The 23,426-nt window shown below is 38.9% G+C and overlaps 2 protein-coding genes and 1 pseudogene across 4 annotated transcripts in view; all 3 read right to left on the bottom strand.

Moving 5' to 3' along the window:
- Nucleotides 1-6,468, bottom strand: part of CACNB4 (calcium voltage-gated channel auxiliary subunit beta 4) — a 208,052-nt gene extending 201,584 nt beyond the window's left edge. Inside the window, exons 1-2 of one of the 2 annotated variants that reach the window (XM_016151102.2) lie at nt 6,131-6,468; nt 5,547-5,630 (exon numbers count right to left, since the gene is read on the bottom strand). In XM_016151102.2, coding sequence (XP_016006588.1) covers nt 5,547-5,630; nt 6,131-6,190 — 144 coding nt within the window. In that variant the 5' untranslated portion in view covers nt 6,191-6,468. Of the gene's footprint in view, nt 1-5,546; nt 5,631-5,852; nt 6,022-6,130 lie in introns of those variants that run through there. The other variant, XM_016151103.2, reaches the window with a different exon arrangement.
- A 7,104-nt stretch (nt 6,469-13,572) lies between these two features.
- Nucleotides 13,573-13,687, bottom strand: LOC118614154 (annotated as a pseudogene).
- A 5,257-nt stretch (nt 13,688-18,944) lies between these two features.
- The window catches only part of STAM2 (signal transducing adaptor molecule 2), a 39,081-nt gene continuing 34,599 nt past the window's right edge, over nt 18,945-23,426 (bottom strand). For both annotated transcript variants that reach the window (XM_016151101.2, XM_016151100.2), the window contains exon 14: nt 18,945-22,687. In XM_016151101.2, coding sequence (XP_016006587.2) covers nt 22,459-22,687 — 229 coding nt within the window. In that variant the 3' untranslated portion in view covers nt 18,945-22,458. The remainder of the gene's footprint in view (nt 22,688-23,426) is intronic.

Here is a 23,426-nt window from a genome sequence, read left to right as displayed (position 1 = left end):
AAATACCCAGAAGTGGGATTGCTGGATTACATCATAGTTCTATTTTTAATTTGAGGCACCACCATTCTATTTTCCACAGCGGCTGCAGCCATTTACATTCCCACCAACGGTGCAAAAAGGTTCCCTTCCCCTCCCCGCCCCCAATCCTTGCCAACACCTGTTATTTTCTGCCTTTTTGATAACAGCCCTTATGACAGGTATGAGGCAATATCCTCTATGTCTCTTGCTCCTACAAAACTACCCCAGTGGTTCCAGCATCTACCAGGTGATTCTGGTCCCTGGGCTCTAGTAATAGTTTCCCCTTTTTGTCCTTCTAGCCTGGAGGTGATAGTGGCTTCCTGCTGTTGCTAACCTCTCATTAGCTTCTAATCTCTCCCATTACCTATTTAACCATGTCTCTGCAATTGAAGTCCCTCAGTTGCAAAAATTCAAGTAGTTTTGTTTCCTGGGTAATTCAGTGATTAGTAAATAAATAAACAGAAACAAACAAACAAATCTCCATGAAACACACAAACAAAAATTCCTTCCCATGATAAAACTGGGGATAAAAACTACAGTCTCCAGATTCTCCAGTTGTTGCTTTGTTCTTCATAGTAACCATATAGACTAAGAGCATTTCTAGGATTTTAGAAGAATAAGCTTCGTATGTCCTTTCATGTATCCGCATCTATGTGTGTTTGTACGTCTGTCTTGATTATTCAGGGATGAAAAGTGGTGTGGTGGAAAAACTGTAGCATCTGTGACTATCTCAGCTCTACCAACAATTGATGTGACCTTGGTAAGGCCTTTATGTCCTTTGGTCTCTGTTTTATTCATTGGAAAATGGGGAATTGAAGGACTTTCCCTCTACAATCTCTTCTTGTTCTAAAATTCTGTGATTCTAAGTTTATGGATATATTTTGCATATATATAGGCCTCTAGGCATATAATTATTCTTAGAGCTAAGCACAAAGCATATACACCTTCTGTTGATAGATTTGCATTTCATTGGAGAAAAATTTGCATTTCATCAGAAAAACATGTCTATAATCAGCACTCAAATTATAACCCAAAGAAATTTTTTTGCCAACTTGTTTTATTATAGTATCAACTTAGTATCTCAATACATTTTGGTCTCTAAATATAGTATGGGTTTATTGCATTAGTATAATAATCATTTGATTAGCATACCTAAAAAAAACACACAAAGTTCCTTGCCCTAAGGTAGATGGTTCAAGACAGCTGCAACAATATATTCTGTTCCACATGCTTTTTGTTAGGTGACCTTGACACACCCCATCAAAAGACAGAGTCTGTTTTCCCCTCCCTTTGAAATTGGGCTGGCCGTTTGGTCTCTTTTGACTTAGAGACTGGAACAGAAGTAATGTCAGGTAGCTTTTGAAAATGGTCTTACCAAATCTGCAGCTTCAGCCTTTACTTCTGGGGATGCTCTATTTTGGAACTCAGCCACCACGGTGTGAGGAAGTTCAAGAAACCACACTGAGAGGCCCAGGGAGAGGAAAACTGAGCCCCCTGCCAAAAGCTCTAGTCAGTTCTCAGCCAGCAACCAGCACCAAATGCCAACCGCGTGTGAGGTTATTTTAGAACTTTCAGCCAAGCCAGTGCCCAAATAACATCACACAAACCATAACTATCTGGTCATCACATAAAGAGAAAAAAAATGTTGTTGCTTTAAGCCATTAAATTTTATGGAGGTTTGTTAGAAAACAATTTCTCCCCATTAAACAAAAATTTTAATGTTGAAATGGAACTCCGTGATAAAAATATATCAAGTTGGTCCTCTATCCATCCATTCCTTCATTCATTCAAATGAATATTTATTGAACATCTACTATGCATAATGCTGAGGATGCAAAGGAGACCAAATGCAGACATGTCCCTGCCCTAGCGGAACTTATTATCTGGATGAGGAAAAAGACAGTTACAGAGAAATCTAATTAAATGTTAAATTATAATAGTGATGATACTGAGAATTGGCACAGAGCACTCTGGGGTGAGGTGCATAGTTAAGGAATTGGCCTCATCAGGAGGTTAGAAAAAGAAGTGATGACTAAAGTTAGGTCTGAAGGAAGATTAAAAGTTAACTAGGTAAAGGGGAAAGCAATAGCCCTCTACAGAGAGGCCTAGCATGTGCAAAGGGCTTATGGCAGGAGGAAAGGTGGTGTGTTCAATATGTGTCCAGAACTAAGAGATCTGGGCTCAAGATGATGCTGGAAGCTGGCAAGGGCTAGCCCTTCTAAGATTTTGTAGTCCTCATAAGGGCAGACTTGACAAGGAGAGGTCAATGAATCCCACCCTGATCATATTTTCTCTTGGAACCCCAGCGGGAGAAAACTGGGAGTAACCCCAGTGAGAGTAACCTGGAGTATTGCACCATACAAACTGCATGTGCAGTGACATCCACCGTATGTCAGTACTCAACGCACATGAGTGTTTTGCCCACACCCCCATTCCTTGGTGTACTGCTACGCATCTATGCTATGCATAGATTGTTCCTTTCTGTGCATCTGTGTCTCTATAACTAGATTATAAAATCCTTTTGGTACAGGGGCCGTGTCTCATTCATTTTTTCATTCCTCCTTCATAGCATCTAGCAGAGTACTGGGCACATAGCAAGTGTTTAATAAGTGTTTCCTAAAACTTTAAAATATGAATAAAATAATCTATTCATAAAGAGCTGATCAGCCATGCCAATGATAGCAACACTCTTAGGAAAGTCTTGCTGTAAAAAAGCATTCCTTTCTAATTGTCATCAATTTTTGAATTTCATACTCAATGAACACTGACAACAGTCCATATTTCCAAAGACTGCCTTTGCATACACTTTGAAGATCATTACTAGGTCACCCCTAGCTCTTTCTCCTTTCAGTGACAAAAGACTTCATCTTCTCACCTTTCCTCAGAAAAACCACTTAGTTGCTCCCTGGATTCATTCCAAAACCTTCCAACCCTCCTAAATTGTGAAGGCCAGCAATCTAGTAAACCAGGAAACAAGGTCAAGGATGCCTGAGGGACTTTGTGCACAGCCCTCAGAGTAGAAGCAGGCTCTCTTCCTCAGTCCGCTTGTTTTCAGGGCAGCTCACATGTGTGCCTGTCTGTGTGTGCGCACACACAAAACACTGAAATTTATCAGCACAAAGAATAAACACTGTTTTATCAGATGAGTTTGCCAACTGTCCTCTATTCGTCACCACCAGCTCAGTGTTACCCATCTGATTTGACACGTCAATTTGTCTTTTAGTGAAAACTTTCTTCCTACATATTTTAAATAATTGGACAAAGTAATAAGCAGCACTAGTTTTATTGGTATTCCCTACCATTTTTATGTGCAAAAGCATCACACAGACTGGGAAATATCAACCAAGACATTCCATCACTCCAGTGTACCAAGAACTCAAAAACAATAAATCACTGGTCATCCAACAAATAACAAGGCTCTGATAACGTAAATGGATGTTGTGCTTTTGTAAAAAAATTTTTTTTCCACATTTGGGTGAAAACTGTTCAATTTTATTTCAAAAAATATACTGTTAAATTCCATTTACAATCATTTTTCATCTTTCACAGAATTAAAAATCCCTCGGTTATTTTTACTGTATCCATATAAAAGTCTGTATTATGTCATTTAAACTAGACCATGTGTATGGTACTTCCTGAACTGTAAGTGCTCACAAAAACTAAGTATTTTTTTGTAGGGAAAAAAATAGGAAGATTGTGTATATGATACAATCACAACTAACTCCTGAATTTAAATTAGACCATTTTTATTAAACTAACAAATCCCAGTTCTAGAAAGACTAATAAAATATATTTGTTCTAAAAATCTGCATTAGTGTAAATTACTCCCAAAATTACTTAGCATGCAATGCTTTTTACATTTTTTAAGGCAACACATAGAAGCATTTAACAAGGATGTATTATGCATATTATCTCACTTAATAATTTATTGGAACAAATTGAAAAAACATCAGAGAGAACACTGATTGTTTTGTTTGTGTTGGAGAAGTTAAGCATTAGTGAAGTGATGTAGAGGAATTCAAAAGTTTTAGTCAAACAGTTCATGGAATACACTGCTGTATAATTAGGATTTCTAAGAATTTTGCAACAATAAAGCACTACCCAAAATAGTCACCTATTTTTCAGTCACATCACTCAAAATTTTTTAAAGATGAAGAATGTCTCTGCCTTATCAAATATGTAAATAATCTAAGCACTGCAAAGAGGATAGAATGCACTTTTAGAATAAATTCGGAATTCAAAATGTATTTATTTTAATAATGCACATGCTTAGTGCTCACCGATTAAAGAGAAATAGTAATAATGTTTCTGTAGGAAATAAATCTGCATAATAAATATTATCTACATATGCTTTATGGACCCTATTTAGAAGTTTGAGTCAAGTTTTTTAGTCTAATGCCCATTTGTCATGGATAGCCTGTTTAAACTGATGAGATAATCTCTAAAGAAACACAGCAAAGCTGCCATCATGGGTTAAAAACACATTACACAATGCTCGGAGTGACTTAGCGTGAAAAGAACTTCCCAAGGTCACTCCAGCAGCCCACAGTGGAGCCTGGAATAAGAGCATCTTGGTGAGAGGACCAAAGTCCTCCCAGGTCCCCCCAAACGCACATACCTAGATAGTTCCTATTCCAAAAAAAGAAAAAGAAAGAGAGAGAGAGAGGTCAAGGTGACTCATTTTTGCGTTATCTCTCTACCACCCAGAAGCTATGTAGATATGGTTTCATTTACAACACATGGACAGGACGAAAATTAAAAACCAATTTCCTGGATCAAGATGAAAAGCACCTAAGCATTCAGCATTACCTGAGCTCTTTCCCCCACACAACGCATAGGAGAACCACTCAAAAGAAAATCACTAAGAAGCAAACACTAAGTGTAGTACCACCCAGACCCTGGAAACTGAATGCTGGCCTTCCCTCATTCCGATTTAACCAGGTTCGGCAGTCTTTCCCTAATTATGGGAACCAAGGAACTGATCCCAAAGGAACTGAGGAACTGAGACCAAACTTTCTGCACAAAGTGTCTTTCTTTTGAACGGAACCCGGAGATCTCCCCCACGATCCAGACAGAGAAGAGTATTCAAAATAGGGCTAAATAGAGGAGATCCCTAACTTTCAGCCGAATCAAATCAGGTGCGCGGCCCCAGGGGCTTTGGTTACTCAGAAGCCAAGTTACACGGCTTAAAGACGTTTCCCCACGCACCGAAGATGCAACCAGAAATATTCCAGTCTTAAATTCAATGTCCCTGCCCTAAACCAGGTCTCTGCCGACGTGCGTCCACACGCACTACTAACTTCCCAGAGCGGTGCGGAGACGCCTGGACCCAAAGACTTCGCGAGCAAGGGGCAGTGGCAGAAGGACGCAGCCGGAGCGCCTGTCCTGAGCGGGAAAGAGGCGCGCGCGGAGACCAGACGCGCCGCTCCGGCGGGTGGGGTCTGCGCTTGGTCCCCGGACCCCCGCGCCGGGCGCTCGGCCTCCTGCCCAACCTGCTCCCGTTCCTCCGCCCCGCGCCAACCTCCTACCTGTCTGAGGATGAAGCTGGTCGAAGTGGTGCTGCCATCGGATCTTTTTAACCTGCTCCTCCGGGTCGTGGTGCCTCGGGCCACCTGGACTCGCACACGGGGCCAGAGAGAAGCGGGTGAGGACCGCAGCGTAGAGCCAGGCGACCACCCCCGGCTAGAGTCCGCCTCCAGACCAGCTCCCCAGGGTCTCCCAGAGCCCGCACCCAAGTCTCCGCGGTCCCTAAATCCAGCCCCCACCCCCACCCACCCACTGCAAGCCTCGACAGCTGAAAAGATGCCCGAGAACAGCAGCGCGCGAGCACCCACCACATCCATTAACAAAGACTCTCGGGGTGCGGGGTCCGAGTCCCCGGCATCCGCTGGGGAAGGCTGCGGGCTCCGGAGCGGGAGCGCAGAGACCGGACGAGGTGAGGAGGAGGAGGAGGAGGAGGAGAAGGAGGAGCAGCGGGAGGAGAGACGGACGCAGAAAAGGGGTGGGGGAGAGAGGCTGCCGACTCCCCGGGACTGGGGGCCCCGCACGCCGGGCAAGAAGGCGGGGCGCTCTCGGGCCCTGGGGAGGGGGGAGGCGGAGGAGGGGGCGGTACCTGCGAGGTGGGCGAGTGCGGCCCGTCCGCAGTCCCGTTCTTGGCGTAGGAGGAGGACATGGTTCACGGCCGCATGGCCCGCCCGAGAGCGGTGGGCGGAGGGCGGACGGGCCCCCGGGGTCTCGGAAGCGGGGGAGGGAGAGGAAGGCGGCAGGACTTCCCCACCCAGCTACCCGACCGCGCCAGCTCCAGGCTCCCCTCCCGCACTTCTGAGAGCGCTTCCCCCGCGCCCGCAGCGGGGTCCCGAGCAGCGGCCCCCGCAGGGGAAGTTCCCGCCCAGGGGCTTCTCGGGATCTCGCCCACCCGAGTGGATGGGGAGAAGCGCTCTCCCACCTCGCGAGTGCCTTACATCAGAGCTCTCCAGAGGATGGAGGGAGGGGGAAATCGGCCGTGGGGGTGGGAGGATTAAAATAGTCTGCACAGTTTAAAATGAGACAAAGGTGGCACGGTTCATGAATCAGGGCTTGGGGAGGGACGCTGGTACAGTGTGGCAGAATGGGAAGAGCCGATGGGAAGGGGCGTGTGTGTGCGTGTGTCTGCTGCACTGGAATTTCAAAAGGGCAAGAGCCGAACCTTCCGCGACTTCACTTGTCAGCCCACTGTGATAAGACATAGGGTTTTGTGGTTGGTTTTTTATCCGTGTTTTTAATTGTTTTGCCAACTCTCGCCTCACAATCGCGAGCCATAGACATCCAGGCAGCCCCGGACACTCTGCCAGCCTGAGTCTGACGGGAGATGCAGTCCCGCAGAAGAGCAGCTTGTCCTAAGGAGTTTTGAAGGTCATGTGAGACCTGCTAAAAAGCAAGAATTGGCCACGTGCCTCCTATTTCTACGCGGTTAGCTATTTTCAAAGGAGGAAAGTCATCCATGAAACCATATACAATCTTTGCCGTTGTTGCAACCCTGGGTTTCCTCCCGCAGATGCAGACAAGGGATTAATTTGAGATCAAATCAAGCGAATTGGGGAGAGGAGCAATTCAAAGTAATAAGAAGAGGAAAGAAAAATACATGTGAATTCAAAAACAAAAAGACCCCGTTTAGTTATAGTTACTGTATGAGAAATCTATCTTTAAAACATGCATAGTGTCTTAAATCACTAAATAAGACCATGTCACCTTGCATTCTAAGATCTTTTTTAAAGGAAACTGCCATGTTTGTTTTATAAATTGGTTGGCCTTATCAAAGTCTTCATTATATCTTACTAGTCACCAGACACTTACTGCCCATTCCCACCCCCTTCACTTAATCCAGACCTTCATTTCTTTTTAACAGTCTAATAACTGGTCTCCTTGCACCCAGGCTCCCTACTGCATGCACGTGTGCGCACACACACAGACACTCACACACACACATTTCATTCTATCTACACACAACATTTTTCTAAAATTTCTTTGCCCAAGTCATTCTTCTCTCAAAAGCAGCCCCCAAGATAAGGACCAAACTCCATGGTCCAACAACCAAGCCTTCCTTCTCTCCCTTGCTTTTCTGGTCATCACCTCTTTTCTCCATACAGGCCTTCCAGCAAGCAGGCAGGTCTGCACGTTATTGCTTCAGCATACCAAATACAATCCCACTTTGGCAGCTCTGCCTTAGAATGCCCTCCCCCAACACACACACACACACACACACACACACACACACATGCACACACATGCACGCACGCACACATGGTTTAATCCTACTCTTCCTCCAAACCTAGCTGAGCTCACTCCTCTCCCACAGAAATCTTCCCTGACCACTCCAGTTCTGGATAGTTTCTCATACCCCTGAAAAACGGGAGCATTTATTCTCTGGGTATTTAGTTTATTAGTTCTCTCTTTGTGAAAATCTCCTAATTTCTAAAATAGATTTTTAGCTTTTTATCTTCTATTCTTATACCTCACATGCAATAGATGTTCCATAAAGTTTATGGGTAATGGTGTGTCTGCCAATACAGAACTCCCTGCTTTGGTTACCATCATCGACTCAATCCATTTTAAGTTCTGAGCCATTTTCTTAGTTGATACTTAATCAATATATAATTCAGTTTCACTGAGTTACCAAAAAAGAATCTGTAGCAGCATGACAATGAGGAGCTCTGTGCACCCATCTCACAGCAAAACTGGTAAAAATTATTATTTTTTTTAAATCTCTGGAAATGGTCCTATAGGCACACTGCAAGAAAATTCACTAAAGCTCAGTAAGAAAAGTGGGTCTATGGTATTTGAACCAAGACCCCAGCCCCTCCCTTCTTGCTTCCAGTTAGCTCAGCAAGAGGGGAACTCCACTCCACACTGGTGCAGCCTAGAACACAGGGCTCCCTCTCCCCTCAGTTCCCAGTGAGAGGTTTTTCTTCTTTGGAGGACAGTATATCAGCATTTATCATCCTGACCTCAGATCCCTATTGTTGAGATTAAGGTCTCATCAAATACAGAGAGTAGAGGCTCCCTTCCTTGGCCCAGCCCCCACCCGTGAGATGGAAGCTCTACCATGGACACAGCACCCCTGAGAATATTGGGGAAAGTCAGAAGACCTGAGATTGCTGCCCCTTCCTACCAAGCACTCAGCTCCTAAAGTGGGGGTGTCACTCAGAGAGAAAGGTACAAGGCTGCCCCTGCCTCTAGTACCAGAACTCAAAAAATGAAGTTAGGCCCTTTCCCATACCACACACAAAAATAAACTCAAAATGGACCACAGACCTAAATGAACAAGCTAAAACTATAAAACTATTAGAAGAAAACATTAGGGTAAATCTTCACAACGGAAATAGCAATGGATTCTTAAATGTGACACCAAAAGCACAAGCAACAAAAGAAAAATTAAATAAATTGGACTTTATCAAAATTAAAAACTTTTGTACTTCGAAGGGCACTTTTAAGAAAGTAAAAACAATGCACAGAATGGGAGAGAATATTTGCAAAGCATATATCTGATAAGAGACTCCTAGCTGCAATATGTATAAAGAAATCTTAGAAAACTCATTAATAAGAAGACAATGCAATTTTTAAATTGGGCTAAGAATCTGAATAGACGTTTCTCCAAAGTTACACAAATGGCCAATAAGCACATGAAGAAGAGGCTTGACATCATTAGTCATCTGGGGGAATGCAAATCAAAAGCACTTTACACCTACCAGGAGAGCTATAATCAAAAAGTCAGATAATAAGTGCTGATGAGGATATGAAGAACTTGGAACCATAATACACTGCCGAGGGGATTGTAAACGGTACAGCCACTCTACAACAGTGCAATGGAAAACATTTTGGCAGTTCCTCAAAAAGTTAAACATAGAGTTACAATATAACCAAGAAATTCCACTCCTAGGTATATGCCAAGATAAATGAAAGTATACGTCCACACAAAACCTTGTACAAGAATGCTCATAGCAATATTCATAGTAGCCAAAAGTGGAAGCAACCCAAATGTCCACTAACTGAAGAATGAGTAAGTACAATGTGGTATATCTATAAAATGGAATATCTTTCTGCATTAAAAATGAATGAGGTACTGATACATGCTACAGCATGGATGAGCCTTGAAAATATGTTAAGTGAAAAAAGCAATCACAAAAAGTCACATATTATATGATTCCATTAGCATGAAATGTTCAGAACAGAGAAATTTATAGAGACTAAAAATAGATTAGTGGTTGCTTATTGCTGGGGAGGCTGGGGTGTTGAGGTGGTAGCTAGAGGTACAGGGTTTCTTTTTGAGGTGAAGAAATGTTCTAAAATTGATTATAGTGATGGTTGTACATACCTATGAATATAGTAAAAACTACTGAATTGTATACTTTAAATGGATAAACTGTATGGTATGTGAATTATTTCAATAGAAGTCATTTTTTTTTAAATCTTCAGACCTAATAAAAATTAACTCAAAATGGATTATATAGATCATAGTGTAAAATGCAAAACTATAAAACTTCTAGGAGAAAAATAGGAGGAAATCCAAAGGACTTTGGGTTTGTTGAGGTTTTAGATAAATACCACCACCAAGCCTGTTCCAAGAAAGTAAAAATTAATATGTTGGGCTTTATTAAAATTAAAATCTTCTGCTCTGTGAAAGAATGTTAAGTGAGTGAAAAGAGAAGTCATAAACTGGGGAAAATATTTGTAAGACACAAATCTGATAAAGAACTTGTAAATGAAATGTATAAATAAGTCTCAAAACACAACAAGAAAACAAACAATAAAATTTTTAAAAATGAACAAAAGATTTGAATAGACACCTTATCAAAGAAGATATTTAGATAGCAAATTAGCATACGAAAAGATCATTTGTCATTAGGGAGATGCAAATTAAAACACGACACCATTATAAACCTATCAGAATGGCTAAAAATTTTTATGACTGACACTACCAATTGTTAGTGAAGATTAGGAACAACAAGAATTATTATTCATTAGTGATGGAAATGCTAAATGGTGCAGCCACTTTGAGAGAGAGTTGGTTTGTTTCTTAATAAGTTGAACATAGTCTTACCATACAATCCAGCAATCAGGCTTCTAGGTATTTACACGATTGGTTGGAAAACTTACGTCTACAGAAGAACCAGCGCACAAATGTTGTAGCAGCTTTAGTCATAATTGCCCAAAATTGGAAGCAACCAAGATGGTTTTCAATAGGTGAATGGATAAACAAACCATGGCAAAATCATACAATGGAATACTATTCAGTGATAAAAAGGAATGAGCTAACAAGCCATGGAAGGAAGCCAGTCTGAGGCTATGTATGGTTACATTTATCTGAGATTCTAGAAAAGGCAAAGCTATAAGGACAGCAAATAAATCAGTGGTTTGGGAGGAGGAGAGCTGAATATGTGAAGCACAGGGGATTTTTTTTAGGGTGGTCAAACCTTAAAGCAAACCATTCTGTTTGATACTGTAATAGTGGCTACATGATGCTCTGCATCTGTCAAAACCTATAGAAATTTACAGCAAAAGTGAACCGTAATGTGTACAAATTTTTAAAAAATAATTCAGGAAGTTGGGAGATTTCAGGATAGAATGTGACAAAAGAATATAACTATTACAAATATTTAAAACAACTTCGCTGAAGGGCATAGAGGCAAAGGGTACTGGCCTAAGTAACTTTGGAAATTAGCGGAGTCTGTAAGACTAAAGGCAAAAGGAACTGTGAATAAGCGACTGTTCATCAAGTTGTTCCCAGAGAGATATGGGTCAACAATTCTGAAACCACTATACACATAGATACTGGAATTAAACAATTCAGTATATGGATGGCAGATGATGGGAGCCAGGTTTTCTACTATTGGAGTAGAAGGTTGCAGAGGAGACTAGGATGATCCCATGGTAATGGATTCAAGTCAGAGACATCAGTATGAATCCAATATAGATATAGATAGCTATATAGAGAAATATTTATAGATATGTATATACACAAGTTAGTCTACATATTTTCTTACTCTCAATTGAGGGCCTAGAAATAACATTCGGTGGCAGCAAACACATCTGGTACCCAAGTTTTGGTTTCTAAAAACTATCCCTAATAAAAGAAACCAGAGCTTCCTGAAGAAATGGTCGATTCTAGGACTGGTCCAGGAAATAGACGAGATGAGCCTGGAGCATCTTATAGTGTCAGAAAGTAAGGAAGTGCTTTTAAAAAAGAAAAAATAAAAAATCATGATTGGTGATATGTCAAAAGGACAGAGGAGCAAATGGAAAGAGCTCTCAGTGGCCAAAATTGAAACTATTCAAGCAATAACATAAAATAATATTGGAATATATCCCAAAATATAAAATAAGTGTCCGTGAGTCCATAGTGATAAAAATAAGTGATTAAATAAGAAATGGAAGAGAAGAAACAAACCTCCTATGTGGAATTCCAAATAATTTATGTAGATACTTTCCTTCCTTAAGTATGGGCTGTATATTAGTGACTTCCTTCCAAAGAGTGCAATGTAGAAAGAGTGAAGTGGAGAAACTTGACAAACACTACCTCGGCCAGGTGATCAAGATCAATATAAACAGTGATGTCAGGGTGGTAGCACTTACTCTTAATATTACGTGAGGAGAAGGGCACTTTACCCATGCAGCCTTCTTCCCTGAAACCCATAACTCCAATCATAAGGGAAATGTCAAATAAATCCCACTTGAGAGACAGTCTAGAAACAGTAGTGACTGGTAATCCTCATAACTGTCAAAGTCATCAAAAACAAGTAAAGTCTGAAAAACTGTTACAGCCAAAAGAAGCCTAATGGGCCATGGGTGGGGTCCTGGAACAGAATGAATTACCCAAGAGCAAGTAATCGCTATTATACTCTTTCTTTCCTAAAACATTAAACGCTGCTGAATCACTTTGTTAGCTACAAATACTCTCTTCATAAACTTCATTCTGCCATTTAAAAAATATTTTGTTAAGTGCTTCCTACAGTTGAAGTCCTAAGGTGCTGTTAAAAAAAAAAAAAAAGATACGATTTGCAGAACTCACAGAGCTCAGAATCATTAGATGGTTTCATATTTAAAAATTAAATCATAGGATGCGGTTCCATACTGTGGCAGTTAGCACGTCTGCTTTACATGCAGAAGGTCCTGGGGTCACCCCCCAGGGGAGCCATGGTCCATGGTCTACAGCCATGCCACCCTGAATAAGCCCAATGTCTGATCTTGGAAGCTAAGCAGGGTCGGGCCTGGGTAGTACTTTGTTAAGGAGACCACCTAGAAAGACCAGGTGCTGTAGGCATAAATAATAACTAATTAATTAATTAAATCATAATACATTTTGGCTAGAATCCATTCATCCAGGAGAATATTGTTTGTATTTTTAAGCTAGGAGTGTACACACATCACAATAGTGGCACATGTGCTTAATTGCATATCATGGGTTTGTGGAATTAACTGTCTACATGTATGTCCAAACAACCCCAATGTAAATTTTCTGGGTTTTGGCCTGGAAGATCTACTTTCTCTTGCCCTAAAGAATTTCTCCAGAATTAGCTTTCTCCCTTCCCCTGTCCCCCAATTCTCTGATTCAAACATTGAAAATATGTTCAAAAGGCATATAAGCCATGGACCTTCAGGATGTTAAATACTACTATATTTCCAGAATTCATGTCCAAAAATAATGTTCACTTTTTTAACCCTAAAAAACTTATACGCTATAAAACCCAGTGAAAATGCTTTTCTCTGGGTATGATTTTAAAGGGTACAAATGAATCAGATGATAATGGAACTAATTTTTTAAAATCTAAATTTTAAGTATAATTACTATGAAGATGACTCACACAAATTATAAAAGGGGAATTATATTGAGATGCTACCTATTAGCTAATTTAAATTGTTTATTCTTTTACCGGGCATATTTGTCATCTTTGTTTTGGAAACAAACAACCGTAAAATCTTTTTTTTTTTTTTTTTTTTTTAGGCGAGGCAACCCTTGATTGACCTCACAGATTGCAAGGACCTTGTCAGTTTACAATCCCTTATTTTTTTTATTTTTTACACCTACAGCACCTGGTCTTCCTGGGTGATCTCTCAAGTACTAACCAGGCCCGACCCTGCTTAGCTTCCGAGATCAGATGGAATTGGGCTTGTTCAGGGTAGCATGGCAATAGACTCCCTGAAATCTTAATGGATTACAGCGCTATGTAGCCTATGGTTCTGGTCCAGACTGTTACTCAGTTCTCCTTATCTTCCCATTCCCAGCCTAGGCTGAAGAAGCAGCCCTGGTATGGGACATAACTAGCTCTGAAGAGAACAGAAACCAGAGAGCTGCAGGAATTTCATGTCTCTTTAAGCTTCTGCTTAGACTTGAGGATCTATTGCATCTGGTCATATCCCATTGGCCAACACATAACATGCAACACTACTCCAGGAGTCAAGGGCATCGGCAGACAAATACAATCCTCTTACAGAAAAGGAAAACGGTAAAAAAAACTACAAACAATACACCTCCACATGAAGACTAACTTAACTACACAATTATAAATTCTGGTCACCTCTATCTTTCATCTTCATTCTGCCATTTTTCGTGGTCATAATAAATTATGCTAATTCTTTCTATAACATGAAAGGAAGTATTCTAAGAGTTCAAGTTAAGGTGCTGAATTATGTCACTTAAATTCCAAATATATTCAAATTTGTTTTTCTACATTTCTGTCCTCGGTGAAGAACATAAGCTTATAGAAATTCGAAGTTGGAACTTGAATGAATCTGTCCTGATTCGCAACCAGTATAAACATGTAAATGTGGAACATGGAAGTTGTGATATCCATATTGTCAGGACCATTACAACGAATTTTCTTTTTTCTTAATCCCCATATCCTCTCGCAATGTCTCTTGCTAATGTCACCTGCCCGAGTATCTGACTATGACTTTTCAACCTTCTAGGTTATTTATTGTTTTTCATAAATAACAATGGGACATGCCCCCTCCTCCAGCCCATAGCAAGGGTCTGTGATGTATATTTTCCCACCACAAATCAGAAAGAAATCTGATTTCTTTCTGATTGCTGCAATCTCTAGGCTCAGAGCAGAGAAATGAGCATCCTGTTCTGGAAAGCATCCATGAGTATTATTTGATGAGCACTGAAGACACTAAGATACTTATTTTAAAAAGAGCCACTGATCTTCTTGACGCTTAGATGGGACCCTAGTCCCCTTCTCTCTCACTATATTCCCTAGATCCTTAAACAACTTGGAATTTAAGATGCATCATTGACTGAATAGCTTTAAAGGAATAAAATGAAATCCTACAATACATGCTCATCGACTGTAATACATACTCATTACACACGTGTTAAAATGGAATGATAATGATAAGTAACAATCCCAAGGATAAGAAAGGGTCATAGAAATTCACATTTATTGAATGCTATGCTGTGCAACTCTCTGCTAAGTGTTTTTATTCTTCCAAAAACATTTAATGTGCCTATGCTAGGCCTTGGGGATACACCAATGAATAAAACACAGCTCCAAATTCTGAAGGAGTTTATAGACCTACGGGGTAGGAATGATTTTAGATACAAATAGCAAAATCCTACCAACAGAAGTCCAGACAAAAATGGGTGACAGATAAAGAGGTTTACTTAATTTTTTTTACATGTGAAGAAGTCCAGAGGAAGATAGTCTAGAGTTGGTATAGAGACTCACAGGTACCATCAAGGAGCCAGGTACCTTTAATCTTCCTGAGCCATCATAACTTTCTTCCTCATGGTCACAATTTTTCTCTCCTGACACTGCATCTGCCTGCCAAGCCAGGAGGACAGAAAAGAGCCAAAAGCCTTTCCCTTTGAAGTTTTTTCTTGCATCCTAGGAAGCCCTCCTCAAGAACTTTGACCTATATCTCATTGACCAAAACATGTCATGTGTATAGATAGTATGCGCATTACAGTATCTGACACAGAGACGGATCATTCCAATGCAACATGGCAACCACTACAACAGCCACAAGATGCTACAGAAATCAGTGGTCTGGGGGCCAGAATCAGTGAAATTTGGGCTGACATTTAAAAAGACTGTTAGATAAACAAAAGAATTTCAGGCAGAGAAAAGTAACAAGGCCAAACACCGATGTGAAAAAGCATAATTGGAACCTGAGGAATTTTGAGTTGCGGGGGGCGGGGGGGGGGGGTGTTGGAATCAAGCGTGTAGGCAGGAAAGTGGAAGAGGTTAGGAGGGCTGCCAAGAGCGAGATGAAATGAAGACCACCTGATACGTGATTCTAAAGTTTGGCCCTTATCCAGAACATAGAATCCCGAGTTCCGGTTGGATTTTTCTCAGCATCTTTGATCCTTGGGAAGCCAGGCTACATGTGTGTAGGCCCTGGGTCCCTAAGCTTCAATTCAGAACTACTCTCCTAGTTCAGGTCAGCCTCAACTAGTTGTCACCTGCTGTTTCTCCTCAGAATCTTCTCCTTGAATTTTGCTCTTTTCTATTCACAAAACACAGAACTCTGTGAGCTTCCTTAAGCTCCTGCTTTCCTTGATGTTTGACCCCCTCCTCCTCACAGACTCTTAGAAGAGCCAGTCTGTTTACAGTAGGCTCTGGTCTCATCAGCCCACCTGTGTGACAGAGCTAATTGTACTACAACATACACATTAGATATATCCAGTGACTCTTATGCTCTTCCTACATGAGTATTCTCACATCAGAAGGCATTTTATGCCCAGATGAGCCCCTGGGGACCCCGCCAATCTGTTTTGTGGGAACGGAAGCAGTTAAAGGATATTACCTGATAACCTTAATACACAAGTATTTCTAGGTAATATTGCACTAGTATAGGAGGGAAAAGCACATGCTGGAGCTTCACACAGAGCCTGGTTTGGAATCCCAGCTTCGTCACTTACTAGCTTGTGAAGATTACTTAATCTCTTCATCTACCTCTCTCCCTAACAAGTGTTATGAAAATTCAATGATAATGTATATGAAAATGGTTTTCAATCACGTCGAAGTGCATGGTGAAGCCACAAATACAATTCAGGCTTGGAAATAAGTTATTAGCATCTTCAGCATATAATAACTATGTTATTGAATGAATCAATTCATGAATGCAAATAAGTATTTTTTTTTTTTTTTTATCTGTCTCAAAAGTCAGACAAGACAGGAGTAGTTTGAAGCTTTTATCCCCATCTCTACTTTCGGGGCCTTTTCTGTCCCTTGAAGTGGCTTTAAAAAAATGTCCCAGTTTTAACAATCAGGTCAGATGTATATATTTTCATTCTAGCCTTTATTGACTAGAAACTATAGTATCCTTATATTAGAGAATCTTAACAAGAGCTTGCTTATTTGACCATGGAATAGCAATAGACTAATTTGACTTTGAATTTATTTACCACAGTTAAAAGCACACTTGGACAGGTTTGTCTCTGTAGCACATACTATAGAATGGCACACTCTACATTCATTCCCAATCATCTTCTCCCCTGCCTTCTCTATATTTAGAGGCTGAAAAGCAAAATACTCATTTTCCCAGATTCGCTTGCCGCTAAGGATAGCCTTTTGACACAGTTTTGACTAATGACATGTAGGTGAAAATCCCTAGTGGGTTTCTCAGGAAGAAATACGATAATTATTTTTGGCTGGGGTTTTTAAGTCCCATTTTTCTTTATAAACTGCACTTTTCACAACACTTGTCTGAAGTTACTTGGAGGGTAAAAAATCTGTGGCAGATAAAAACCATCTCTATGTTGACACTTAACACATCTGTTCATGGGGAATCTGTTCTCAGCTGGGAGCTATAGATAGCACTGACTCCCCTTTAGGTATGTGATAGAAGTGATCAGATGAGGGAAGACAAGGCTGTCACCTCTTACTTAGAACGACCAACCATACAGCTATGGGGTTGATGCATCACCGTTGTACAACTCAGGTCCTAGAACTGACTACCATTAGGGTATGTTATCGCAATGTCGAAAAGTGGCTGGTGAAAGAACAGTCTCTTCAACGAATGGTGTTGAGATAAACTACCTGTGCAAAAGAATAAAGTTGGATTCCTATCTTGCACCATGTACAAAAATTAACTCAAAATAGATCATAACCTAGTTATAAGGGCTAAAACAATAAAACTCTCATAAGAAAACAGGAGAAAATCTTCATGACCCTGGATTTGGCAACAGACTAGACTCTTAGATATGATATCAAAAGCATGAGCAGCAAAAGAAAAAAATAAACTGAATTTCATCAAAATTTTAAAAATTCTGTGTATCAAAGAACATCAAGACAAAGAAAACCTACAGAATGGGAGAAAATATTTGCAAATCATGAATCTACTAAGGGTCTAGTATCCAGAATATATAAAAAAAACTCTTACAATTCAACGACAAAAAGACAAGCCACCCAATTAAAAATTGGGCAAAAGACTTCCATAGACATTTTCCCAAGAAGATATATATACGAATGGCCAACAAACATGTGAAGAGATGCTCAACATAATTAGCCATGAGGGAAACGCAAATAAAAAAACATGACATACCACTTCATATCTACTAGGATGGCTGTAATTTTTCAAAATAGGAAGTGACAAGTGTTGAGGATGTAGAGAAACCAAAACCCTCATCATTGCTGGTGGGGATGTAAAATGATTCAGCTGTGCAAATTTGGCATTTCCTCAAAAAAGTTAAACATAGAATTACCATATGGCCCAGTAATTCCACTCCTAGGTGTGTGTGTGTGTGTGTGTGTGTGTGTGTGTGTGTGTGTGTGTGTGTATCTCCAAAAGAATTGAAAATTGGTACTCAAATACAAGTAAGTACACCCACATTCATAGCAGCACTATTTACAACAGCCAAAAGGTGGAAACAACCCAAATACCCATCAACAGTTGAATGGATAAACAAACTGTGCAACAGGAACCTCATATACTGTAGTGTATGTGGAGATGAACCTCAAAAACATTACCCTAAGTGAAAGAAGACAGACACAAAGGTCTAATTTTGTAACTAGAGGTGGTGGTTGCACATTTTGAATGTACTAAATGCCACTGAATCATGTACACTTTAAAATGAAAGTTTTATATGATTTCACCTCAATTTTTTAAAAAAGATAGCAGCTCCCTTGACCCAAATGAAATCAGTAGAGGTCACTGACTTGCTGTAAAAACATTGGGAAGCTTTTATTTTTCTCTTTAGGATATTAAATTAAAAAGAACATGAAACTCCACTCTTCAAAAGGTTTTGTGGGCAATATCCATCTAGTTTTTTTCTCTTGTTCCTCTGCTTGCCTTTAACATATCCCTTCAACACCAACACTCAAGATGATCAGAAGAGTGGATAGCAAATGTATTGTTATAATCTTGTGAACAGCTCTGGCATAAATAAATCAATTATTGAAATGTAGATGTGATGTTAAAATCAATAAAAATGGGAATAACAGGGGTTTTAGTTTTATCCACACAACTTCATTATTGTTAAGATAATAAAAGACTGCTCCTAGACTACAGACATTTGTCTCAGAAGTCATGTGACAATTTTAACCAATCATATAAAAGTTTGGAATGCTTGGTACTCAGATTTTACTGTACAGTTTTGTCTACATGTATTAGTTACTTATGGCTGCTGTAACAGAGCACCTCAAACTCAGTGGCTTAAAACTGCATAAATTTCTTCTCTCTCAGTTTTAGAGGCTAGAAATCTGAAATGAAGGTGTCAGATGGGCTATGTTCCCTCTGAAGGATCTAAGGAAGAATTCTTCTTGCTTCCTCCGACTTCTGGTGGCCCCAGGCAGTCCTCGATTTGTGGCAGGTTACTCTAATCCCTGCCTCCATCTTCACATGCCTTACTCACTGTGTGTCTCTCTTCTCTTACAAGCATATCAGTCATTGAATTTAACTTGGTAAAATTAGAATAATTCTTCCAAGAAAACTTTAAAAATAAATCTCTAATCTTTACAAGAAACTAAATCAAACTATTGAAAAATATCAAATCCCAAAATTGAGTCCTCCCTTTCTTTATTGACTAAAACTGTTGTTAAGTATATAAGAAAAATGTCTTTTGACAGATACAAAGCATGATAGACTGGTGCTATCTTCTTTATAATTTCTTACTTAAAAAAAATAACTTCAGCTTTGTCATCGAAACAATTCAATAAATCCTCTATTAAAAGTCAGGAATCTTGACACTTACAATTTTTACTATGAAAAACTTTTTGTAGACTCCCTAAGCCATAATTTGTGAAACATCTAAAATCAATTTTTTTAAAATCTGAAAGGTGAAAGTTTATAACCATTTTCAAAATGCACAGTGACATTTGTTATGTGGTTAAAAATCACCTACTTGAAATAGCATATGATGACAATGTATCTGCAAATAATTTCAAATCCTAAATGATAAATACTACAATCAATTCATTTTCAGCTAATTTTATAAATAAATCACCCAATTACAAGACAATGTTTAGTAGAATGTACATTTTCCAAATTATAAGAACATATCCCACTTCATATGTTTTAACACCCATGAGAAATTTTTCTATATTAATGCAAATGTTACTATAATTTTTCAGGAATTCTTTCTCATGTATCAAGATTTCATATGAAAAAGCAGAAGTTATTTTTATTTTTAATATAAAACAGTAAGTATGAACCCGATGTAGAAATCTGATGTTAGACAATTTCTTTGGCAGAAAACATTTAATTATAAACAGGTCTTAAAATAAATACAATCCATAAGATCATGGAGAAGAAAGCAAAATTACAACCCTGTATTTCTTATTAACACCAAAATATCTCAGTACACAGATTTAATAACATTTTTATACTATCAACAGCCTGCAACATAAAATTACAGTATGGCAAAAATAAAATTATTTTTAATTTAAGGGGAAGAAGAAACTTCTGGATGTATAAAATTTCACGAATGCCAATATACACTATTTATATACATGTCGCATGTTATATTATTCCAAAACTACATTATGTAAATTTATTTGGCCGATCCTAATTTAGTGGGTGTGCAGTATTTAGTTCAAAGACTTATGCAGGATTAAGTCTTTACAATTCCAATCCAACCATGCATGAGATATTTACACAAACATTAAAATGTTTATTAAATATTGTTTGGGAGAAAAAAAGGCTTTCCATGTATATGCAAACATTAACTATCAAGAGCAGCTTCGTAAATTTTGTTTTGTTTTCTTTAAAGAAGATTCATTTCCAAAAAGTAAGTTGACGTTTTAGAATTCTTTGTAAGTATATAATTGAATTAACAAGGAAGGAAAATACTGGGTGAAAAACAGAACATGAAATATTAAAGGTTAAAACTTTCTTTCCAGTTACTTGTATCTAAAATAAGATAAAGACAAAAATTGGGCTTTCAAATAGTGCTTGTTTTCCCCTCTAAATGTAGACCAAGTAATATATAGGCTATTTTGTTCTAGGATAGTTCCTTTGAAAAAGGAACACACTTGGAATCAAATTTCTTTAAACAGTAAATGACAAAAATTTCCAGGGCACTGGTTTCATATGGATTATTAGTAGAAAGATTAAGGGCTTTCTTTAAAAAACAATATAGAAATCTTGCTTCCATACAATTAACTTTTTAAAAACTAAACTCTGCCCATTGTTTTTCCCAGTCTAAATATCATGTATCTGTAAGCATATGTATTTGCATTTTCTATTTTGTGTTATCTAAAAAATTGGTAGATGATGTAGTAGTATGCAAATTTTTAGGTGAGAAAACAATCCCTATTGGTTTACTACCTAACTCTTACGGTATTGTGCAATCGATGAGCACTATAAACTATTTTAAAATGTAGGCTTCCAAAAACCTGTCTTGATAGCTTTGCTATCAGTCCACTGCCTGCTGTTATCCTATAGGCTCAGAATTCCTTCTGAAAGGAATGGCCAAATTTTTCAACAGCCTCGTATAGCAATGGTACTAGAATCCCCTCTTTAAAAAAACAATGTACCAGTAAAAACACATTATCATCCACTCTTGGCATACATCATATTAAATGATTAGGAATGCCTCATGTCTCAAGTTCCTATGTGATCTATAAAGGAAATGCAGCATCTCTGAACACTGCCCTGCAGGAAGGAAAACAAATGGACCGTACCTTCATTCCAGAATGGCAACGTCATTTGAAAAGGTCAGTATAGTTACAATTTTAAATACCAAGGACCCTTGTAGAAAAGAAATGTTGTTCTCCAGCGAATGGAAATGTTTTGTAGGGCTTTCCTTAGCCTACTGCTAGCAAGACTGGGGACTAGCTAATGCTTTATCACACATCGCCACGGACATGGTCTTCGCTATTAATAACAGAAGACATTTTTGTTCCCTCCAATTGTTCTTGCTTCTGTAGACAATTATATGCTAATTATTACTCAACATAACACTGAGAGCAAAATTGACAGCACTGCAAACACAACTGCAATTTGAAGAGCCAAAAGGAAATATGTTGGCAAGCCAAATGCCTGCGCAAAAAAGATGTTTACCTTTTAAAATAATGGTGTGGGAAACTGGAAAAATATGCAGACGAAAAATATTTAAAGGTTTCAGTGCTCTCCCAATAAACGTGGCATTTTAAAGGTAAAGAGCCGTTTCTTTACAGTAAAATTTTAACACTCTCATCTCATGCTGTTTAGTGTCATAAGGCTACTTATTGCATGTCCGGATTTGTGTAGAGAAATTTGAAACAAAGACAAAACTAACTAGAAGCAACTTAAAGCTGCCTTTCTTCAAAAGTTTGACTTCAAACAAACTGGACTAAAAAAAAGAAAAAAAACAATCTTTTATGGCCTAGTACAGTAAGAGAAGTTTTTGTGCTTTATTTATTCACGGTCTTTTTGAGGTCAGAAAAAAAAATTTTTTTTTCTTTTAATAGCTTCAGATTAGAATCATAAAGGTTGAGTAATACACTTACGAAGGCTTTCAAGAAAAAGCTTGGTTTGTTTCTAAAGGAGAGGCTGCTGATGGTAATTTGTTTGCTGCTGTGCAACTGAATGAGCTGGAACTGCCACCGGAAAGCCTGCCAGTTGTGGCAAATTGGAAGTAGTGTTCTGGTAAGAGGACATAGCCACAGACATCCCCATCTGATGTGTGTAAGCAGCTGCACCAGTAGCTGATTGAAGATTAGAGTTCTGGTTCATATACGTAGGATTGGAAACAGTGTCTTGTCCAGGGCTACAAACAAAATTTAGAGGGAAAAACAAACATGTTTACTTTGCATTAATCTAGGTTATGGTCAAAGATCAATCATTATGAGAAAATAAAAACCCCTTTTCCATCTTTTTAAATTTACTAGCTCTTTTATTCTAATTATGACTTAATCACTCCACCTATCCAACACTATTAATGTAATTTTTCTATCCGGTAAGAAGAAAATACGCAAAAAGAAAATATAAATTATAAAGCCTATTTAATTCCATTTTCTCCAAAATCTCTTACCAAAATCATTTAAAAATCTTTTCCAATGCAGACTATTTCTTATAGTGGTACCCTTGGCCAGCGTCAATGAAAATGAAATCCCACCTCAAGTACACCTTCAGCCATAGTCTCCCTTCCCCCATCTTTCGATCCAGCACATTCTTTACATTTTCAAAGCTGCCCCTGATAGTCGGCCCATCCAGAATCACTACATAAAATTCAAGAAGTAAGGAGAATGGTGTAATCCACACAGAACCCTGAATCTACTGTTAAGGTAGTTCTGACCTATAGTTTACTTATTAACACTATTTAAAAAATAAAAATAAAAAAACTAAGTTGAAAATCACACCAAATCTCAGGACTTCTGTTTGTTCCTATAATTAGTATAGCATATACTTATTTTAAAAGACATAATTTTAAATTACACCAAATACACTGTTTACAATATAGGAGGATTAATGTCTACACTACTCCAGTTTTTTTCTCTGTACTTCTT

Source organism: Rousettus aegyptiacus, unplaced genomic scaffold, assembly GCF_014176215.1.
Source record: "Rousettus aegyptiacus isolate mRouAeg1 unplaced genomic scaffold, mRouAeg1.p scaffold_m13_p_2, whole genome shotgun sequence".
NCBI classification, from domain to species: Eukaryota; Metazoa; Chordata; class Mammalia; order Chiroptera; family Pteropodidae; genus Rousettus; species Rousettus aegyptiacus.
This window is presented reverse-complemented; position numbering and strand designations above follow the sequence as displayed.